The sequence below is a fragment of the Haliaeetus leucocephalus genome, unplaced genomic scaffold, assembly GCF_000737465.1.
Source record: "Haliaeetus leucocephalus isolate CR32 unplaced genomic scaffold, Haliaeetus_leucocephalus-4.0 Scaffold151, whole genome shotgun sequence".
Taxonomy (NCBI): domain Eukaryota; kingdom Metazoa; phylum Chordata; class Aves; order Accipitriformes; family Accipitridae; genus Haliaeetus; species Haliaeetus leucocephalus.
The window spans coordinates 6,591,313-6,606,974 of record NW_010972587.1 but is presented as its reverse complement, the minus strand read 5'-3'; the positions used below and the strand labels follow the sequence as shown (position 1 = coordinate 6,606,974).

Below are 15,662 nucleotides of genomic sequence, written 5' to 3'. Positions count from 1 at the left end.
CTCTTTTAAAGAGTGGGGGGGGGGGGGGGGGGAGATGTGATCCCATAGAGTATAATGGTACACTTTAGCTGAGGTTTCTGTGAGAAGAGTCCTCGGGTAAATGCAAATTTATTGAAAAAGGAAGGACTTCCTGCCATATCTGCTTGTACAAATAGATGACACAGCCTGACTGATATAAAAAGCTTCTGTAAGGTATGGTAATAGTCCTGATTCCTGCACTTTTCTGCTATTCTATTCTAGAGAGAGATTTTTCATTAATACTGCTTTTATGCCAGGAACAAGTCTGTGAAGCCTAGGTAACAAAGTACTTGTGGGGTATGTACAGAGCAGGAGGATGCTCTTCTGCAAGAACCTACGTGGACCAAGGGGATCCGTGCTGTGAATGTCTTTGTGCAAGGTGGAGAGGGGAGACAACTTACTCACTGTTGCAGAAAGATGAGCAGATATTTATACAGCTCTGCAGAAATAGACATAGCAGTAGTTGTCAGAAATTTTTATAACACGGATCATACCTTTGTGTTATTCATACTAACTTAGAGAATATCGTAGTGGTGGTAGTTACACAGATGTGCCAGTTCCGTAGTGGTGTGTGTGGGGGGAGCCTGCTTCTCTACATCCTTGTAGTCTGGTGTAATTAATGTGATGGCTCAGGAGGGAGGAGGAATCTGGAATTCAAGGTTTTTTGGTGGAGATAGTCTGACTAAGTTTATGCTGCTTAAACCAGCAAGACCTGGGTGTGAGCTCGACTGCTTCACTGCTGATAAAGCCTATAGCTTAATTATTAGCAAGGTTTTCTGGCGTGGTTTTGGCTCATGCTACCTAGGGCTCTCCTATATCATACCTAGGGACTGTTTGAGGAATAATGTGCCAGGAACCAGTCCTTGCATGTAGTATGAACATCACAGCACCAGGTTTGGCTGCCTGTGTAGTGCTACGAGGACATTACTAGCCTTTGCTAGTTCAGAAAGCATGCCCTTAATCAACATGCTAGGGTGTGCAAGACAGACCTAGGTTTCATGCTATGAAAACAGCGCTTTGGGCTGTAGTTCAGCCCTCTCGGTATTTGAGATGCTTTTGACTGGGGGGGAACCTACAGATTATTATTTCTTAGGGACACCACATGGGACATGGAGGAGATCCACGGTCAAGTGCTTTGGAGTATGGATGTGGCGACTCTTGTGTCACTTGGCTTTGGAGCCATAGAGTAGTCTCTGGGTTGTCTGCCTCCATTTACTCTTTTGTTAGTAGAAGCTGTCAGGCCCATTCTGCCGGTAAACTCACCGACAAGGGCCTCTTCTCTTTTCTTGGAACCAGCACTGAGTAGAGGTGGGCATGAGGGTTCATTGTTTTAAACTGGTTCCACTGAAGAAGCTGTTTTTATCACTAGTTGTGTTTCTAGTACATAGTGTGCAAAACACTGTGTAGACAAGTCAACAAGCAGCTTGGCACTCTAAGGTGTGGTTGAAAAAGTTATAAAGCTCTGTAAAATGTGAGACAAATTCCATCAAAAATAATTTTGAGAAATTGTAGTTTGTCTGTTTGTATGCCTGGACACAGGATGGTGTGGTGTGAAGGGTCTATGCACAAAGCTCCATGCAGAATTTTATATTTACACTTGCTATAAAGTACTTCAGCAAATTCTGTTTGTGTTTTCACTGTCATCTCTGCTGTGGGTTTCATATCGTGACTTACCTCTTCTGTGACTCAAGATCCTAGAATCACATAATCATTTAGATTGCAAAAGACCCTTAAGAACTGAGAATACTCTCTTAATTTCTCTGAGCTGTAAAGGTTTATGTCCATCTGAATTATATCTTTTCTTTAAAATGCTTTCCTATTTCAGTGTCAAGTTGTGTGTTTTAGATCCTGTGCTTTTTGCTTACATGTTGGAGGTATTCCTCAGGTTTCTGGAAATGTATTGATTATTTTTTTTATGACTGACTGACACATTGAATTTTGGAGCTTTGTGCAAGTATTTCCAAGTTCCCTTTCTTCTCAGGGAATTTTAGGAAGCCTACCTTTTCAGTTTATGACTATTCAACACTGATCCATGAAGGTCATAACTTGGATATAATCACTGTCTTTCTGATTATTTTTCCAGTTCTGCTCTGTCAATGAGTCACCATCCGTTCATATATTTTAGTATTTCTGGTTTCCTTATTTTTGGGTGCTGTTTTCTTCTTGAAGACACTTGTCTTCCCTGGGAGTTACTTGTTTTACCTGCAGGTATTTCTTTGATTTTTTCTCTTACCTAATGTCCTTGATAGATTTCTTCATAGGTAGGAATTGAGGATACTTACCTTCGTGCTAGACGTCTGATTTGATTCCCTAGATGTTCTTGCAGTGTTTCTCTGTGGCTTCCTGGCTCTATGTAAACAGGGAGATGAGTCATAACTTCGTAGGAATATGTATCACTTGCACACAGGCATTTTAGGATGTCTATGTTAGTTCTTGTTTGAAGTCCTTACTAATTACATATTAATTAAAGGTAGTAGATGAGGCTGTAAAAAAATAATGTAAAGGTTCACTTAAGTAAGTGAACAGAATTGAGGACATTTAACTTTTCCCTGACTGAAATTTGTTTCTCCAATCTGTTTTGGTTTTTTTTCTTTTTCTCTTTTTCCCCACTCCTTTGTGGTTTAGCTCACTACACAGGCTGATCACTAGGTGGAAGTAACATTTGCACTGTATTTCTTTCATTTTCTCACGTTGGTGTCTCTTTTTTCTGAGCAAATTTTCATCTTTAATAATTTGGTTTAATTTGCTTTACAAGTTATAGGTAATAATTTTGAAACCTCTAGGACATTGTAAACATACTGTAGTCTTAAATCACATGACTATGTTTATCACTCAACATGAAAACAATATGCTACAATCTAACAAGAGAAGATATATAAAAATACTTATATGTAAGTATGTAATATATGTAATATCACATCCCTTCCAACCTTAACCATTCTCTGATTCTGTGTTATTAATGTCTATTTTAAAGCTGATTAAGAGATCCTGGTGAAGTATAAGAAGTAATAAACTTTAAAATCCTCCATTTATTTGTGTAAAAATACAAATAGGTGTGTAAACCGTATTGGCCAAGAAGTAAAGCAAAAAGTTAAGCATTAGACTTAGTTCATACTGGTTTTTAGGCAGAGAACCACCATGAACTTACATATTCTATTGAGTTTTTCTACATACAAAACATTGATACCTTTGCAACTGTGTAAGAACAGATAAAAACCCCTTATGTTAAGATTTTTAAATTATATTAACATGATACGAAATAAGTCTGACCTAAAATTGTGCCACAGTTTAATAATTGGTGTACTAATATATTTGATTTTTTTCTTCACAGTTGGACAGGTAATTAATACTTGGAATAGCTGGAATTTATCCCGTGAAGTAGTTAGAGACAGAAAATGTGTGTACTACAGAATACTTTTGGAAACATGCTGCAAATATATTTCAGTAGGTCAGGATAGGATGAAGGTCCTTGCGGCGGACATCCACGTTGCTGCCCGTGCCGCAGCCTGGCTGGTTCTTCGAGGCACTCGAGTGCCTTTGAACACTCTTCCCACTCGGCTGGGCGCGGGAAGGGGCATGCCCCGCGGTGTCTGCGGGCTGTGGTGCCCGGGCAGGCTGTGTGTAAGAACGTTTGAGTCACTCTGCAGGAGCCAGACGAGGCCGGTGCTGAGCCAGAGCTCATAGGTACCCTTGGATCCTGGCAGATTTGGGGAAGAGGTGTTCTTCGCGTGGGTGTCTTCATTGCTGCTGATTTCTAGAAAAGCAAAACCAGCACAGGAGCGGGCTCTGCGCATGGTACTTCATTGAGGCTCTGCTCTGTCAGGTAAAGAGAACTGCGGTGTTTTCACCTAGGACATCATTCATCCACCGTCCAGAAATGCGCACACGTCACAGACAATGGCATGTTTTCAGATTTTGCTTCTGAAAAAAGAATTGGAATAGCTTTTCTTCCCAAAGGGTTGCATAGTCAACGGATAGAAGAGACTGCCTGAAACGTGTTTGATGGGATGCATGGATTTCATAATGGGCTGCAGTGAAAGGGCCTGGGAAATTCAAAGTCAGTCTAGGGAACTGGTAACTTGTGGTGCTGTCCTAATTTATTTTTAAGTTATTCTACATCTGGAGAAGTGTCTTCACTTTGGATCTTCGTTTGCACCTGCCTACCCCCAATATAGGCAGCCACTCTGACAGATTAATTTACTTACTGAATTTACCTTTATATTTTCTCTTATTGCTTCCTTCCTAAAGAAAGCATCATCCTTCTGTAGACTGTAATGCCATTGTCTTTCCACTTTTATAAATGCTTACCTGAATCAATCACTCGGTATTTCAGAAATATGTGACCAGAGGGTATATTAACCTTAAATTTCCTCGCTTTAGCACAGGTAAAGAAACTGTATCTTCCTTTTCCCCTAAGACATTTTTTTAGGACTTGCTTGTCCACATCAACTGCTTCACATGGAAGAGGTTGTTCTGTATTGCTGATCTGGAATTAAGTGTCTGGGTGCTGCAATATCAAAATAGTTCTGGCAATTGAATTTTAATCTCCAGAATATAGGAATATCTTTTTCCTTCTCAAAGATTTATTCTGTTATGTGTTATTCATTATGGCATGTTTTAAAAAGATCAGCTGGATGTAAATTAAACAAGGCTCTCTTAAAATGTGTTGGTTCCAACTTGACAGAGTACAAATCAAAGGAAGATCAAAATACGAAAAATTTTGTCAGGCTATTTAATAACAGTAGGTCAGCTTTTGTTTTTGTTTAATCTTACCAGGTTCCTGTTTCAGTTTATTTTGTAACTGATTAATAGGTGGTGATATCTTCATACTTTCCTAACAGTTTTAGAAATAAAAGCTCATATTTAGAATGACAGCTTATAAAAGAGATTTATTGGGTGAGTAAAGAGTGTTTAAAGTCTTCTCTAGGAAATCCACACCAGGAAAAAATAAAATGTAATGAATCTCAGAAATAGACGTAAAATCTTGGCAGCTAGGAGAATAAGGGGGGAGGAGAAGGAACCTGGGATGGTTTTGTATGTACAAGTATTCTGTCCAAGTAGAGATCTAGAAAGTGCACAGCTACAAGGGGTGCAAATAGTTGAGTGATATAATTGCTGCTTTAAGCTTACTGAAAGCACCTTGGAGTGCTTCTGGAAAGAATGGTTTCTGTGGAAATAATGAGTGGAGGTTTTTCCCCTGCCCCGGGTGGTGAAAGCATGTCCATTCAAAATTGAATTTGTGTTGCATTCCATGAAAAACATCTCTAGAAATTTTCGAGGAGTTTAGAATCAGGAATGGAAGGTAAATGGTATCTCCATGACTCTATTGCTCCTGAGAGATGCTTGCTTTTGGGGAATTTTGATGGGGAGGGGCAAGAAGTATATTTCATCTTTCTCTCTCCTACTTTTCACACCTGGAGTTATTCCTGGTTTGTAGTAGGATCAAATTGCCTTTCAGTTTTCATGCATTCAAATGTTATCTCACTTTAATATCTGAATGAAACTTTGTCTGCATTGCAGAAGATATGTAACTGCCATTTCCAAGGAAATGGCAATGTAAAGTTGTACTGAATGTAAGAAAAAAATAGATGTAGTTGAATCAAGATGTGACTCACAAAGGAGATTGGAATTAACTTGATTGACTGGATGGAGATAGAATCTACCTGTTCCTTGATATGTAAAAAGGCAGGAAACCACAGCAGACCTCCTTCTTCCATGCAGTGAAGTCGTATTTACTCACATCTTGAAGAATGTATAGGAAACTTTGTAGGAAGCCTGTATTTGGATTGCATATGAAAAAATAAATTGTTTTGATGGCCTAATTTCAGTCAAAATTTAACCTTGTATGTTGCAGGAATATTATTATGTAGTCATAATTTACACTAGTATATAGTCAAATTCTGAAACACTGCAGGTATTCTGCATGGCAGTATATATACCAGTGTAGCTTAGCAGGCTGATTTGATCCAGGCAGTTTGCTTTAATTGTTTGCAAAACTTTTAAGTAGTCTTTCAAGGCTTTCTAGTGAACCGTTTTCGTAGTCCAGCTGACTCCAGAGTTTGTACATGTTTAAAAACAATGTTTGTTAGTACATTTTAACTAGTGGATTTGTAATGGTAGGGTTAGTTTAACATCTGGAAATCTTTGTCAGACACTTGTAAACACAGACAACTCTATTTATTTAAAGCCTGATCACCAGATTGTTTGTGTAATCTCTGTGTTGGCCAGATGAAATACCAAGATGAGCCAGGAGCAGAGAGGGGAGTTAGCAAAGTTGCTTACATCCTAGTTTGACAAAAATTTAATTGTCAGTAAATGGTTTCATTAATGGAAATGGTCTCAGCTGCCTTTTCTGCCCTTACACATTCTCTTTCTCTTGTGCAGCAAGTGTGTGTGTGTTAGGCTGTGTGGTGAATCAGATGAAGGAGCTCATGTGGAATGAGACAAATCTTTGCTTTTTCCTTGGTTATTTTCACTTAGCTCACACCATGTTGTGCATTAATATATGGCTGCACAAACACTTTTGTAGACATGACAAAAAGGGAGCATGACCAGTTTTTGGAGCAATGCTGACATATTGTCAGTCTGCAGTGTTCCTGAACTCCCACTTGAGATGGAGGAAGAGCAAGACTACTTGATTATATAATTTATTAGCAGTAGTATATACTGTTAAAAGGTAATGCAAGCTGCCAGAGATCATATGCAAGAAGTAAAAGTAATTCTAAAGCTTTGTTTGAATACTGTATTGAAACAAGTGTTTTCAACCCTGGGTGAAGAACTGATGTTGTTAGGTATCTTTGGCAGCAGTGTTTTTTCACCAGTATGAAGGAAATCATTAGCATAATTTTTATGGGTTACTTCTTTACTGATTGCTTTTCCGTTCAGGATTTCCACAGGCAGTAAAGAGAATTTCTTAAAGGGAGACGTTCAAATGAACTGATCTCTTCATTGCTCATAAACAATTATTTTGACAAATCAATCATTTTCATAGTAATGACTAGATATTTTAAACATGGGTTGAAACTCAAAGTTTAAAAATACTAAAGAATATAAGCAAGATTTGTAAATTAGTATTTATACACATGGCTAATCATCTGGTTTTAGGTTAATTCTTTGCAGAACAGGGGGGTCCCTCTTTTCTCCTTCCCCTTCTTCATTTTCTGCCAACCTTATTTTCTCCAAAACTGGTGGAGGAGACAAGATATTAAATTATAAGACATGTTTGCCTCATTTTAAGAGCTTTTGAATAGTCTGAAAGCTTAGATTCATTTTTGATAAATAGACGCATAATGCTGTTTATAGTGTAACTACATATATTCCTGTTCCCAGCAACTTTTGAATAAATAACACACACAAAATAAATTTCATAACATGAGAACAGAGATAAATAATACATTTCCCTGGTGCTTGCATCATCAGCTTAGAGAATGATTGGTTTGCATTTACATTAGAGATTCCAAAATAATAAAAGTCACAATTTACCAAATCTGCAGTATTAATTTGGTTATCAAAGGAAATTTGTTTTTATGCATCAGATGTGTATTTTCCAACTTTTTTGTTCATAGTTAAACTACAAAAATAAAAACCACTAATACTTGCTGTAGAAACACCTGTTACAAAGGGCTAGGTTTTTTTTTTATTTTATTTTAGTTTTAGCAGCTGTCATTTGAAGCAAATGAGAGTATTTGCAGTGTACTTTGTCCTTGAGCATTTGTTTGCTTTCCCAGCTCTCTTCTTCTGAAGAACTGGCTTTTCTGAATAGTACTGCCAAACTTTTGAAGTCTCCTGTTGAGGTAAATGTACAAGTCTATGTATATAAATTGCTTTACACCTTATATTTGCATTTACTATATCAGAAAGACTTGGCAAATTTCAGGGTGTATGATGCATACGCTGCATCCCTTTGGTGTCTAGAGTAGAAAACAAGCATCCGAGATCCAGAGATTTCTTTGTACAAGGGTACGTGTGCTTCACTAGATTGCTCAGGAGTGTGGCCAGTGGGTTTTTATTATCTCTCTGGAGAGAAACTCCATAACCTCTCCGGGCAACCTGCTCCAGTGTTTAATCTCACAGTAAGAAAGTATTTTTCTTATGTTTGAGTTGAATTTCCTGTATTTTGGTTTCTGTCCTTTGCTTCTCATCCTTTCTCTGGCACAATGGAGTATGGCTCCATCAGCTGTTTATACATATGGCAAGGTACCTCCCGCGCATTCTCTTCTCCAGGCTGGACGTTCTTAGCACTCTCAGCTTCTCCTCACGTGTCAGATGTTCCAAACCTTTCACCATCTGTGTGGCCCTTTGCTGGAATCTCTCCGGTATGTCTTTCTTGTACTGAGAAGCCCAGAACTGGACCCAGCACTCTAGCTGTGGTCTCACCAGAGCTGAGCAGAGGGGAAGGATCACCTCCCTTGACCTGCTGGCAATGCATCCTGAGGATGCCATTGACCTTCTTTGCTGCAAGGGCACATTACTGGCTCATGTTCAACTTGCTGTCCACCAGGACCCCCAGGGCCTTTTCTGCACAGCAGCTTTCCAACCGGTCCACAGCGTGTACTGGTGCTTGGGATTATTCCTCCCCAGGTGCAAGACTTTGCATTTCTCCTTTTTTGAAGTTCATGAGGTCTCTATTAGCTCGTTTTCCAGCCCGTCAGTGTCCCTCTGCATGGCAGCACAGCTGTCTGATATATTATTAACTGCCTATCCAAGTTTTGTGTAGTCTGTGAACTTGCTGAGGGTGCACTTTGTCCCATCATTCGGATTGTTAATGAAGATGTTAAACAGTATTGGCCCCTCTGTCAACCTGCGAAGTGACTGGCCTCCAACTGGACTTTGTGCTGCTGTTCATAACCCATTGGGCACTTCTCATTGTACCTCACAGTCTGCTTACCTGGTCCATATTTCAGCAGTTTGCCTATACATATGTTATGTGGAAAGGTGTTGAAAGCCTTGCTAAAATAGAGATAAACATCATCTGCTCTCCCTTCATCCACTGAGCCAGTCAGCTTGTTTTAGGAGGCTGTCAGGTCAGTCACGCATGATTTCTCCTTTATATGTCCGTGCTGATTTCACCACCTTGTCCTTCGGGATTTGTTCCGTCACCTACTTGGGGACTGAGGTAAGGACTGGCCTCTGGTTCCGTGGATCTTCCTTCTTGAAGATAGCAGTGACACTTACTTCCTTCCAGTCCTCAGAAACCTCCCCCTACTGCCATGACCTTTCAAGATAACGAACTTCTAGTAAACTTCAAAAATAGCATTGGTACTGTTTTAATTTTAAAAATTCTGTTTCCTTGCCCTTTTAGATGTGAATTTAGGTTGCTGTTTCATAGCTGTGAATTGCTACTTTTCAGATGCTGTCATCAATGATAAAATAGTTATCAGTGTTAAACCAGCAATTTTACACCGCTTTGTGGGTTTCCTTAAGTAATTCCCGTGACATAACTTTGTTGAATATTGTTCTTCTGCTTGTATTAGGGAAAGCGTAGCACATATTGCAGAAGATGAAAATGCTTCATAAAATAAAATGCACTTTAAGATCAAGTTTTGTTTCTGTAATACAAATATTTTTGTCAACTTCATTTTATATAATAAAAGAATATTCTTTTTATCCTATTTTTTAGCTTGTTTATTTACTTACAAAGATATTAATGCACTGATCAGTGAAGGTAGTGTAATGTTTTGCAGGATTTTTGGAGGGGATGGAATTTCTCTTGCATCTTGTTTTGAGAACTCATTTATTCTGTTGTCTGCAGTTCGTGTCACAAATAGACAGAATTTCATGCTTTGCCATTATTTTTTCCAGTAAAGGCAATTGTTCAGTTCATTAATTCCTTAAATATGCTCTCCTGACTTTTTACCTAGTATTTGCTGATGCTGTGGGGAGTTTTGTCTATGACTAATAAAATAATTGGTTCATATTCTTCTTACAACATCCTAAAAAATATTTGTGGACTTGCTCTGTCTAATCTGAGCCATCATTAACCAGTTGAAACATGTCTTAATTTTTCTATGTGATCACACTGGTATTGGGAAGCTACAAGTATAGCATTATTGATGCACATATATTCTTTCAGGTTTTCTCATTTGTATATAATGCATCAATGTTTTTTCAGGGATTGTGTAGCAATAAATGAGCTCTTTTCCCCACTGTTCTTTTTGTTTCCATCTTCACAGAGCCAGAATAACAGTGTAATAGATTTTTTTTTTCAAATGCAAACCCAAAACAAACCAAACACCCCCCCCCCCCCACCCCCAAACAAAATGTAATCTTACTGAAAACATCTTACAGCATTGTGGGAATCTGAAAAGTAATGAAATTCTTTACCTTAAGCTAGAAAAAAGTACGGTAGGGCTTGTAATCTGCAAGTAATCCATGTATGTGTCTTTAAAGGGCCAGATGCACAGCTCTTGCACCATCGAACTCATACGTAAAATCTGTACTCATGTTTAAAATGTGTTCTCTCTCTTGCTATTTCAGTTGTTAAGATAATTTCCAAATAGCAGTCAAAGGAGAAGCAGAGTATTCTTTAAGTTTTACGTCAGCATACATTAAGCATCTGCAGGTGCTTAGAAAGCAATGATCTGAAAATTCACTTGATGTAGTTTGACAAGTCACTGTCTGACATTTGAGTGCGTGAAACATCCGCGTACAGACTTCTAGCCTACCTGCTTAACAGCAAAGGCCAGGAGAAGACCACTTCAGTTAGCCTGAAAGAAACTGAGGTAAGCCAGGTTGCAACACCTGGGTTAGCATGGCGAAGAGCATACCTGTAGTTACCATGACCCATCTTACATGTAATAAATTGATGTGGGTCTCAACCCTGACTACTGACTGGCTTCAGTTCTTTTTTTTTTCTGTCCAGAAGGACAGCCATGGTGCCGAAGAATTGCAACGCTTTTGCTCTGCTGCTCTCAGACAATTAGATGAACAGCTGTCGAACTGCACAAGCGTTTCTGTATTAGTAGTGGTAGTGAAGGTATACTGGTGGTAGGGTGTATACAGTTTTGGTAAGCTGCATGTTCTGGATGCTGGGGGATGGAGTATGTGCATCCAGTTTTAAGATGTAACCAGAAGCTGTCATTTAAGGGTTGTGAGCTGGTGTTCAGAAGCAGTAACATGGTGACAGTAATACTGGTGTTCTGTTTATTCCTGACAGCAAAATAGTGCAAAACTGAGTTGTACAGCAGCTGTTTGAGGCATGGGCCTCCTGCTCTTAACTGCAGGCTTCATTTTCTATGGAGTGATAAAGTATTTTGGAAGTACAAATACAAGGAAAATGTTAATTAGTTTTTCCTTTCTGTTTCTTTTAGGACTCCTCCAGGATGGTTTCAAGCAGGTATAAAAGGTATGAGATCTTTGTACACAACACGTTTCTTTACATACATAGTTCTGCTAGAAATAAAGCTGATTAAAATGGGTGTTCGTAGTAGAGGCCATCATACTGCTACTGTAGATACATAGCCTGATTTTGGGGTAAGGACCTGAGAGATGCAGTAAACTTATCCAAACCTCTCTATTATGTTACTATTTTAAAATAAATTCAGCTAGTATTCTGCTGGGTTTACTATTGCAGACATTTCCCAAGCAAATATCTAACTTGACTACATGTTACCTAGGAGCTAGCAGTTTCACAGTTAATTTATGAACCACCGTCTTCTGAAGTTTAGTACAGGAAGATAATTTTGTTGCTCTCCACAGTAATATCAGAAGAAATTTCTATGCTTTTGTCATACTACTGTCTCAGTTGTAGGGGATGCTGCCCACATGTAGCATGTCCTGTTTGTTTGTCTTTGAGCCAAGTGTTACCCTGGGCATTACTCAAGTTCTTAAATCAGAAAAATATTTCAGAAGCTCTTGACACACCTGACCAACATGTGCAATTTTTGCCCATGTGGAATTAATATTGACACAGCTATCACAATTATTAGGAAAATGTCATGGTAGCATGGGGTCTAAAATAACATCAACTGAAGCAGGACATTTGTGTAAACATAGTTTTATTTGACACATGAATGTAGTCTCTTTTAGATACCCTTTACTCAGGTAAAATGTGTAGGTGGTTAATTCATCTGTGTATGTACATCCTGGCTGTAGAAGTAAGCGCAAAGAGCACCTACAATTATTTAGCCTTCGCTGGTGTATTTTCCACCCCTCAGACTTGTTCACCTATAGAATCATAGAATGGTTTGGGTTGGAAGAGGCCTTCAAAGATCAAAGTTCAACCCCATCTTTCACTAAATTAGGTTGCTCAAAGCCCCATCCAACCTGACCTTGAATACCTCCAGGGATGGGGCATCCACAACCTCTTTGGGCAACCTGTTCCAGTGCCTCACCACTCTCGTTATAAAAAATAATAACCTATCCTGTTGCGCTTTAGGTTTCTTAGTGTGTTGCTGTCTTTTATATTTATGTTCCTGGGTTTTCATAAACGTAGTTGAGTGATGCTTTTTATTGCTGTAGGGTTGGTTTTTTTTAAATCACTTTGTCACTGCAGAATGGGTGGACTTACTGTCACAACCTTAATGACTATATAATTTCATTATTCCTTTCTTATTAATCAAACACATTTTAATTCGGTCTCCACTTCCTCTTCAGTCCCTGTGCAGATTTTCTGTGCTATTTGTAACTCCTGAATACTTAGCCGTGTGTGTCATAGGGATTTGTGGTTTTCATAACCCTTATCTTTACTCTGTTCACATGCTGTATATACTCACTTGCAAAAACTGAGTTGTGTGTGTGGTGGTAATAAATAGAAGTTTGCACAGTCACATTCATAGCTTATTTGAAAATAAACTAATTATTTGCATTAGCATTGCAAAAATAGGAGACTCCAAAGCTAGAAAATGCTAAAATAAGACTTGTTTGTGCAGTGTTTGTTCAGTCAGCTTTAGTTATGTGTGGGATGTAGGTTCTTTGTTTGTCAACTTCCCCCTCAGGACTGGCATCGCATTCAGGAGGAATCTGACTTGCTGTGAGCTGCTGTTCAATATTTTGTTATGTATGTTGCCATCTATCTTAGTCATTGCGTAGTCTTCAAACCTCATGTTGAAAAGAAGGGATTATTTTTCCTGTGAAGTCAGCACAGCGCCCAGTGCTCACAAATACTAAGTGGGTTTTATTCTAACTGTATTTCCATGAGGTGTACAATGCCCACTGTGATTAGAGTTAACAGTATCTATTGCTTTTCCTCTATATTTGAAAATTTCTATTTCCCCTGAAGTAATTTTTCAGGTAAGAGTACTTGAACAAAGTATGTCTCCCAGTGGCTTCGCTTTCTGGTGTGAGTGCTAGAGGAGTCAGGACCAGAGTTCTCTTCTGTTCTGGCAATGTCTGGCTTGTTTGCCCCTTCCCTCTGTCCTCTTCTGACTTCTAGTCCTGGGTTACCGATACCATCCCGGGCTTCCAGTACCTTCTCTTCCCCTTCCCATATAGCTGTTCTCGTGTCTATGTTGAGATACCCAGACTCCTGAACCTAACAAGACAAGAGAGGCTTAAGAGCAGAGGAGGATCTGTGCTGTGTGTTTTCATGGAATCGCTGTTCTCTCAATATGTGCCGGGGCTCAAGGAATTGCACAGATTTTACTACCTATTTAATCAGACACACTGTCTACTTTGCCTTATATGGATGCAGCAATCCATGGTTAAACATTTCTATGACATTGCTAAGAAACCCGTTTCACTGAGTGTCCATTGACTGGTAGACAGGTTTACAAATGAACTCTGCTGGCTTCTGATGTGTTATTCTACTTCTGTTCTGGCTGACTTGGACAAACTGAGCCTGTCTCCTTATGCAGTAAAGTAAATAAAAGTTTGGGATGAGGATCTTGGTCTATAATCGTAGTCCGCCTTCTGAATTTACTTCCAAAATTCCCTCACTTGCACCCCAAAAGTTTGTGGAGGGGTTCCTTTGTAGTTGCATGATCAACGGCATAAAATATTTTCAAAAGAAAGTGATGGTTCTGTTGTGATCTGGAGCGGTACTGTAAGATCTGTTAAAAGCGTGACCAGGATCTTCAAGGTCATGCTGACATGAAGGCCACAGGACATGTTCGTGAGAGTGTTTGGGAGCTGTGATCAGCCATCTGATCTGACTGTGAGCTTCATGTGATTAAAATGTGTAGGTATCCTTCAGTTGTAATAGCCTATATCAACTTCCTCATCTTTCATTTTTCTCTAGGCTTTTCTTAATGTGATACGCCTCATCTTGGCCATTCCAAGCTACTATTACTGTAACTGGGTCTACCAGTTTTTGCACTGCTTTGTGAGTAGTTATTTTAAAGCAACATTGCCATTAGCAAGAATGGTTTTCTGATTCTGGTCTGATGCTGTCAGCATAGTTGGTGTCATCACTGATTTCTCAAACAAGAGAATGACAAAGTGTATTCTGTTTATTGAAATATTTGAGCGTAATCTACATGTAAATGTGAATTAGGTTTCTCTTGGTGTTCTGTGAACTAAAAAGTTTGCTTGCAAGTAACAGTAAAGCAAGATATGTATGTGGACATAGGAATATTTTTATAAGCACAGAGAATTTGTTTTAGCAGCTTATTTTTAAGACTGTCTACAAGCTTTTGAACCAATTTAGTGTCTTTTTTTAGAATGGTCTTAAATTGAAAAGAAAACCTTGCAAATCAGGATTTAAAATAACTCAGAAGATTTTTGCATGGTTCATGGATCAGACAGATCAGGCTGGATCAGTTTACAGAAAGAGTTAGATTAAAATCTCTTAGTGGTTCAGGGGTGTGTTCCCCTTATATGTTTGTTTATTAGTTGAAATGAATACAATATGGTATGGCTTCATGGCTTCCAGGCAAAATGTCAGAGAGTTGGTTTGGGTTTTTTGGGTTTTTTTTTCCCCTTAGGATAGTATGGCACGCTAACATGGAACCCAACAGGTAGAAACCCTTGCCCACTACTTCTAAAAGACTACATTGTACTCAAGTTTAACATTCATGCAAGAGTTGAAAAGTAAATGAGGATGAAGAGATCACAAGAAGAGAAGAAGCTAGTGCTTCAGAGCACTGATGGGAGGTGCTCTGAAGGAAGTTAGAGTGCTGCTGAAATTCTCTTGCGCAGTTTTTTTAGATTACTACAAATTTTAAACTACAACAATTTGCATTCCATCATACTAATCTTGGTCTCACTAATTAAAAAAAATTAATACGGTGCAAAGTACCATTTCATAACACTATGCCCAGACTTGCCTGCTTGCCTGTGTTTGGGAGTTCTGCAGCGAGGGTTGGCTGTTGAAGCATTGTCTCATCCAGCTTGTTACGTCAGGACCTCTGCTGTGCAGGTATGAGCACTTAAAATAGACAGAGGTCACTCGAGGTGCTTTTCTTGACTTTTGTATCCCCTTTTCAGCCAATGCTGATGTTACGAGAAGGCAGAAGCATATGTAGCGTTTATTTCTGCAGAAGTTTTTGATGGTCTAAGTTGAGTCGGCTGCAGTCCCTCGCTGTCCCTTGTGTCAGTGCTCGTGCAGCTGGACAGGGTGATGCTTCAGGGAGCCACTGTGTCTGAAAGCCGATGGCTTCCTTTGCTGGGCTGCTGGATTGCTGCATCAGCTCTTTGAATGGTTTCCTACCCAGTCACCTGAAGGCCAGAGCCAGGAAAAGTGGAGGAGGCTGGGAACGTGCCGCCGT

General features: G+C 39.2%; 1 protein-coding gene across 1 annotated transcript in view; it reads left to right on the top strand.

The window, feature by feature from the left end:
- The window catches only part of PAWR (PRKC, apoptosis, WT1, regulator), a gene marked incomplete at its 5' end in the record, with an annotated part of 76,715 nt that overhangs the window by 51,828 nt on the left and 9,225 nt on the right, over positions 1 to 15,662 (top strand). Inside the window, one exon of the mRNA XM_010561965.1 lies at positions 11,328 to 11,362. Within this exon, the coding sequence (XP_010560267.1) occupies positions 11,328 to 11,362 (35 nt within the window). The remainder of the gene's footprint in view (positions 1 to 11,327; positions 11,363 to 15,662) is intronic.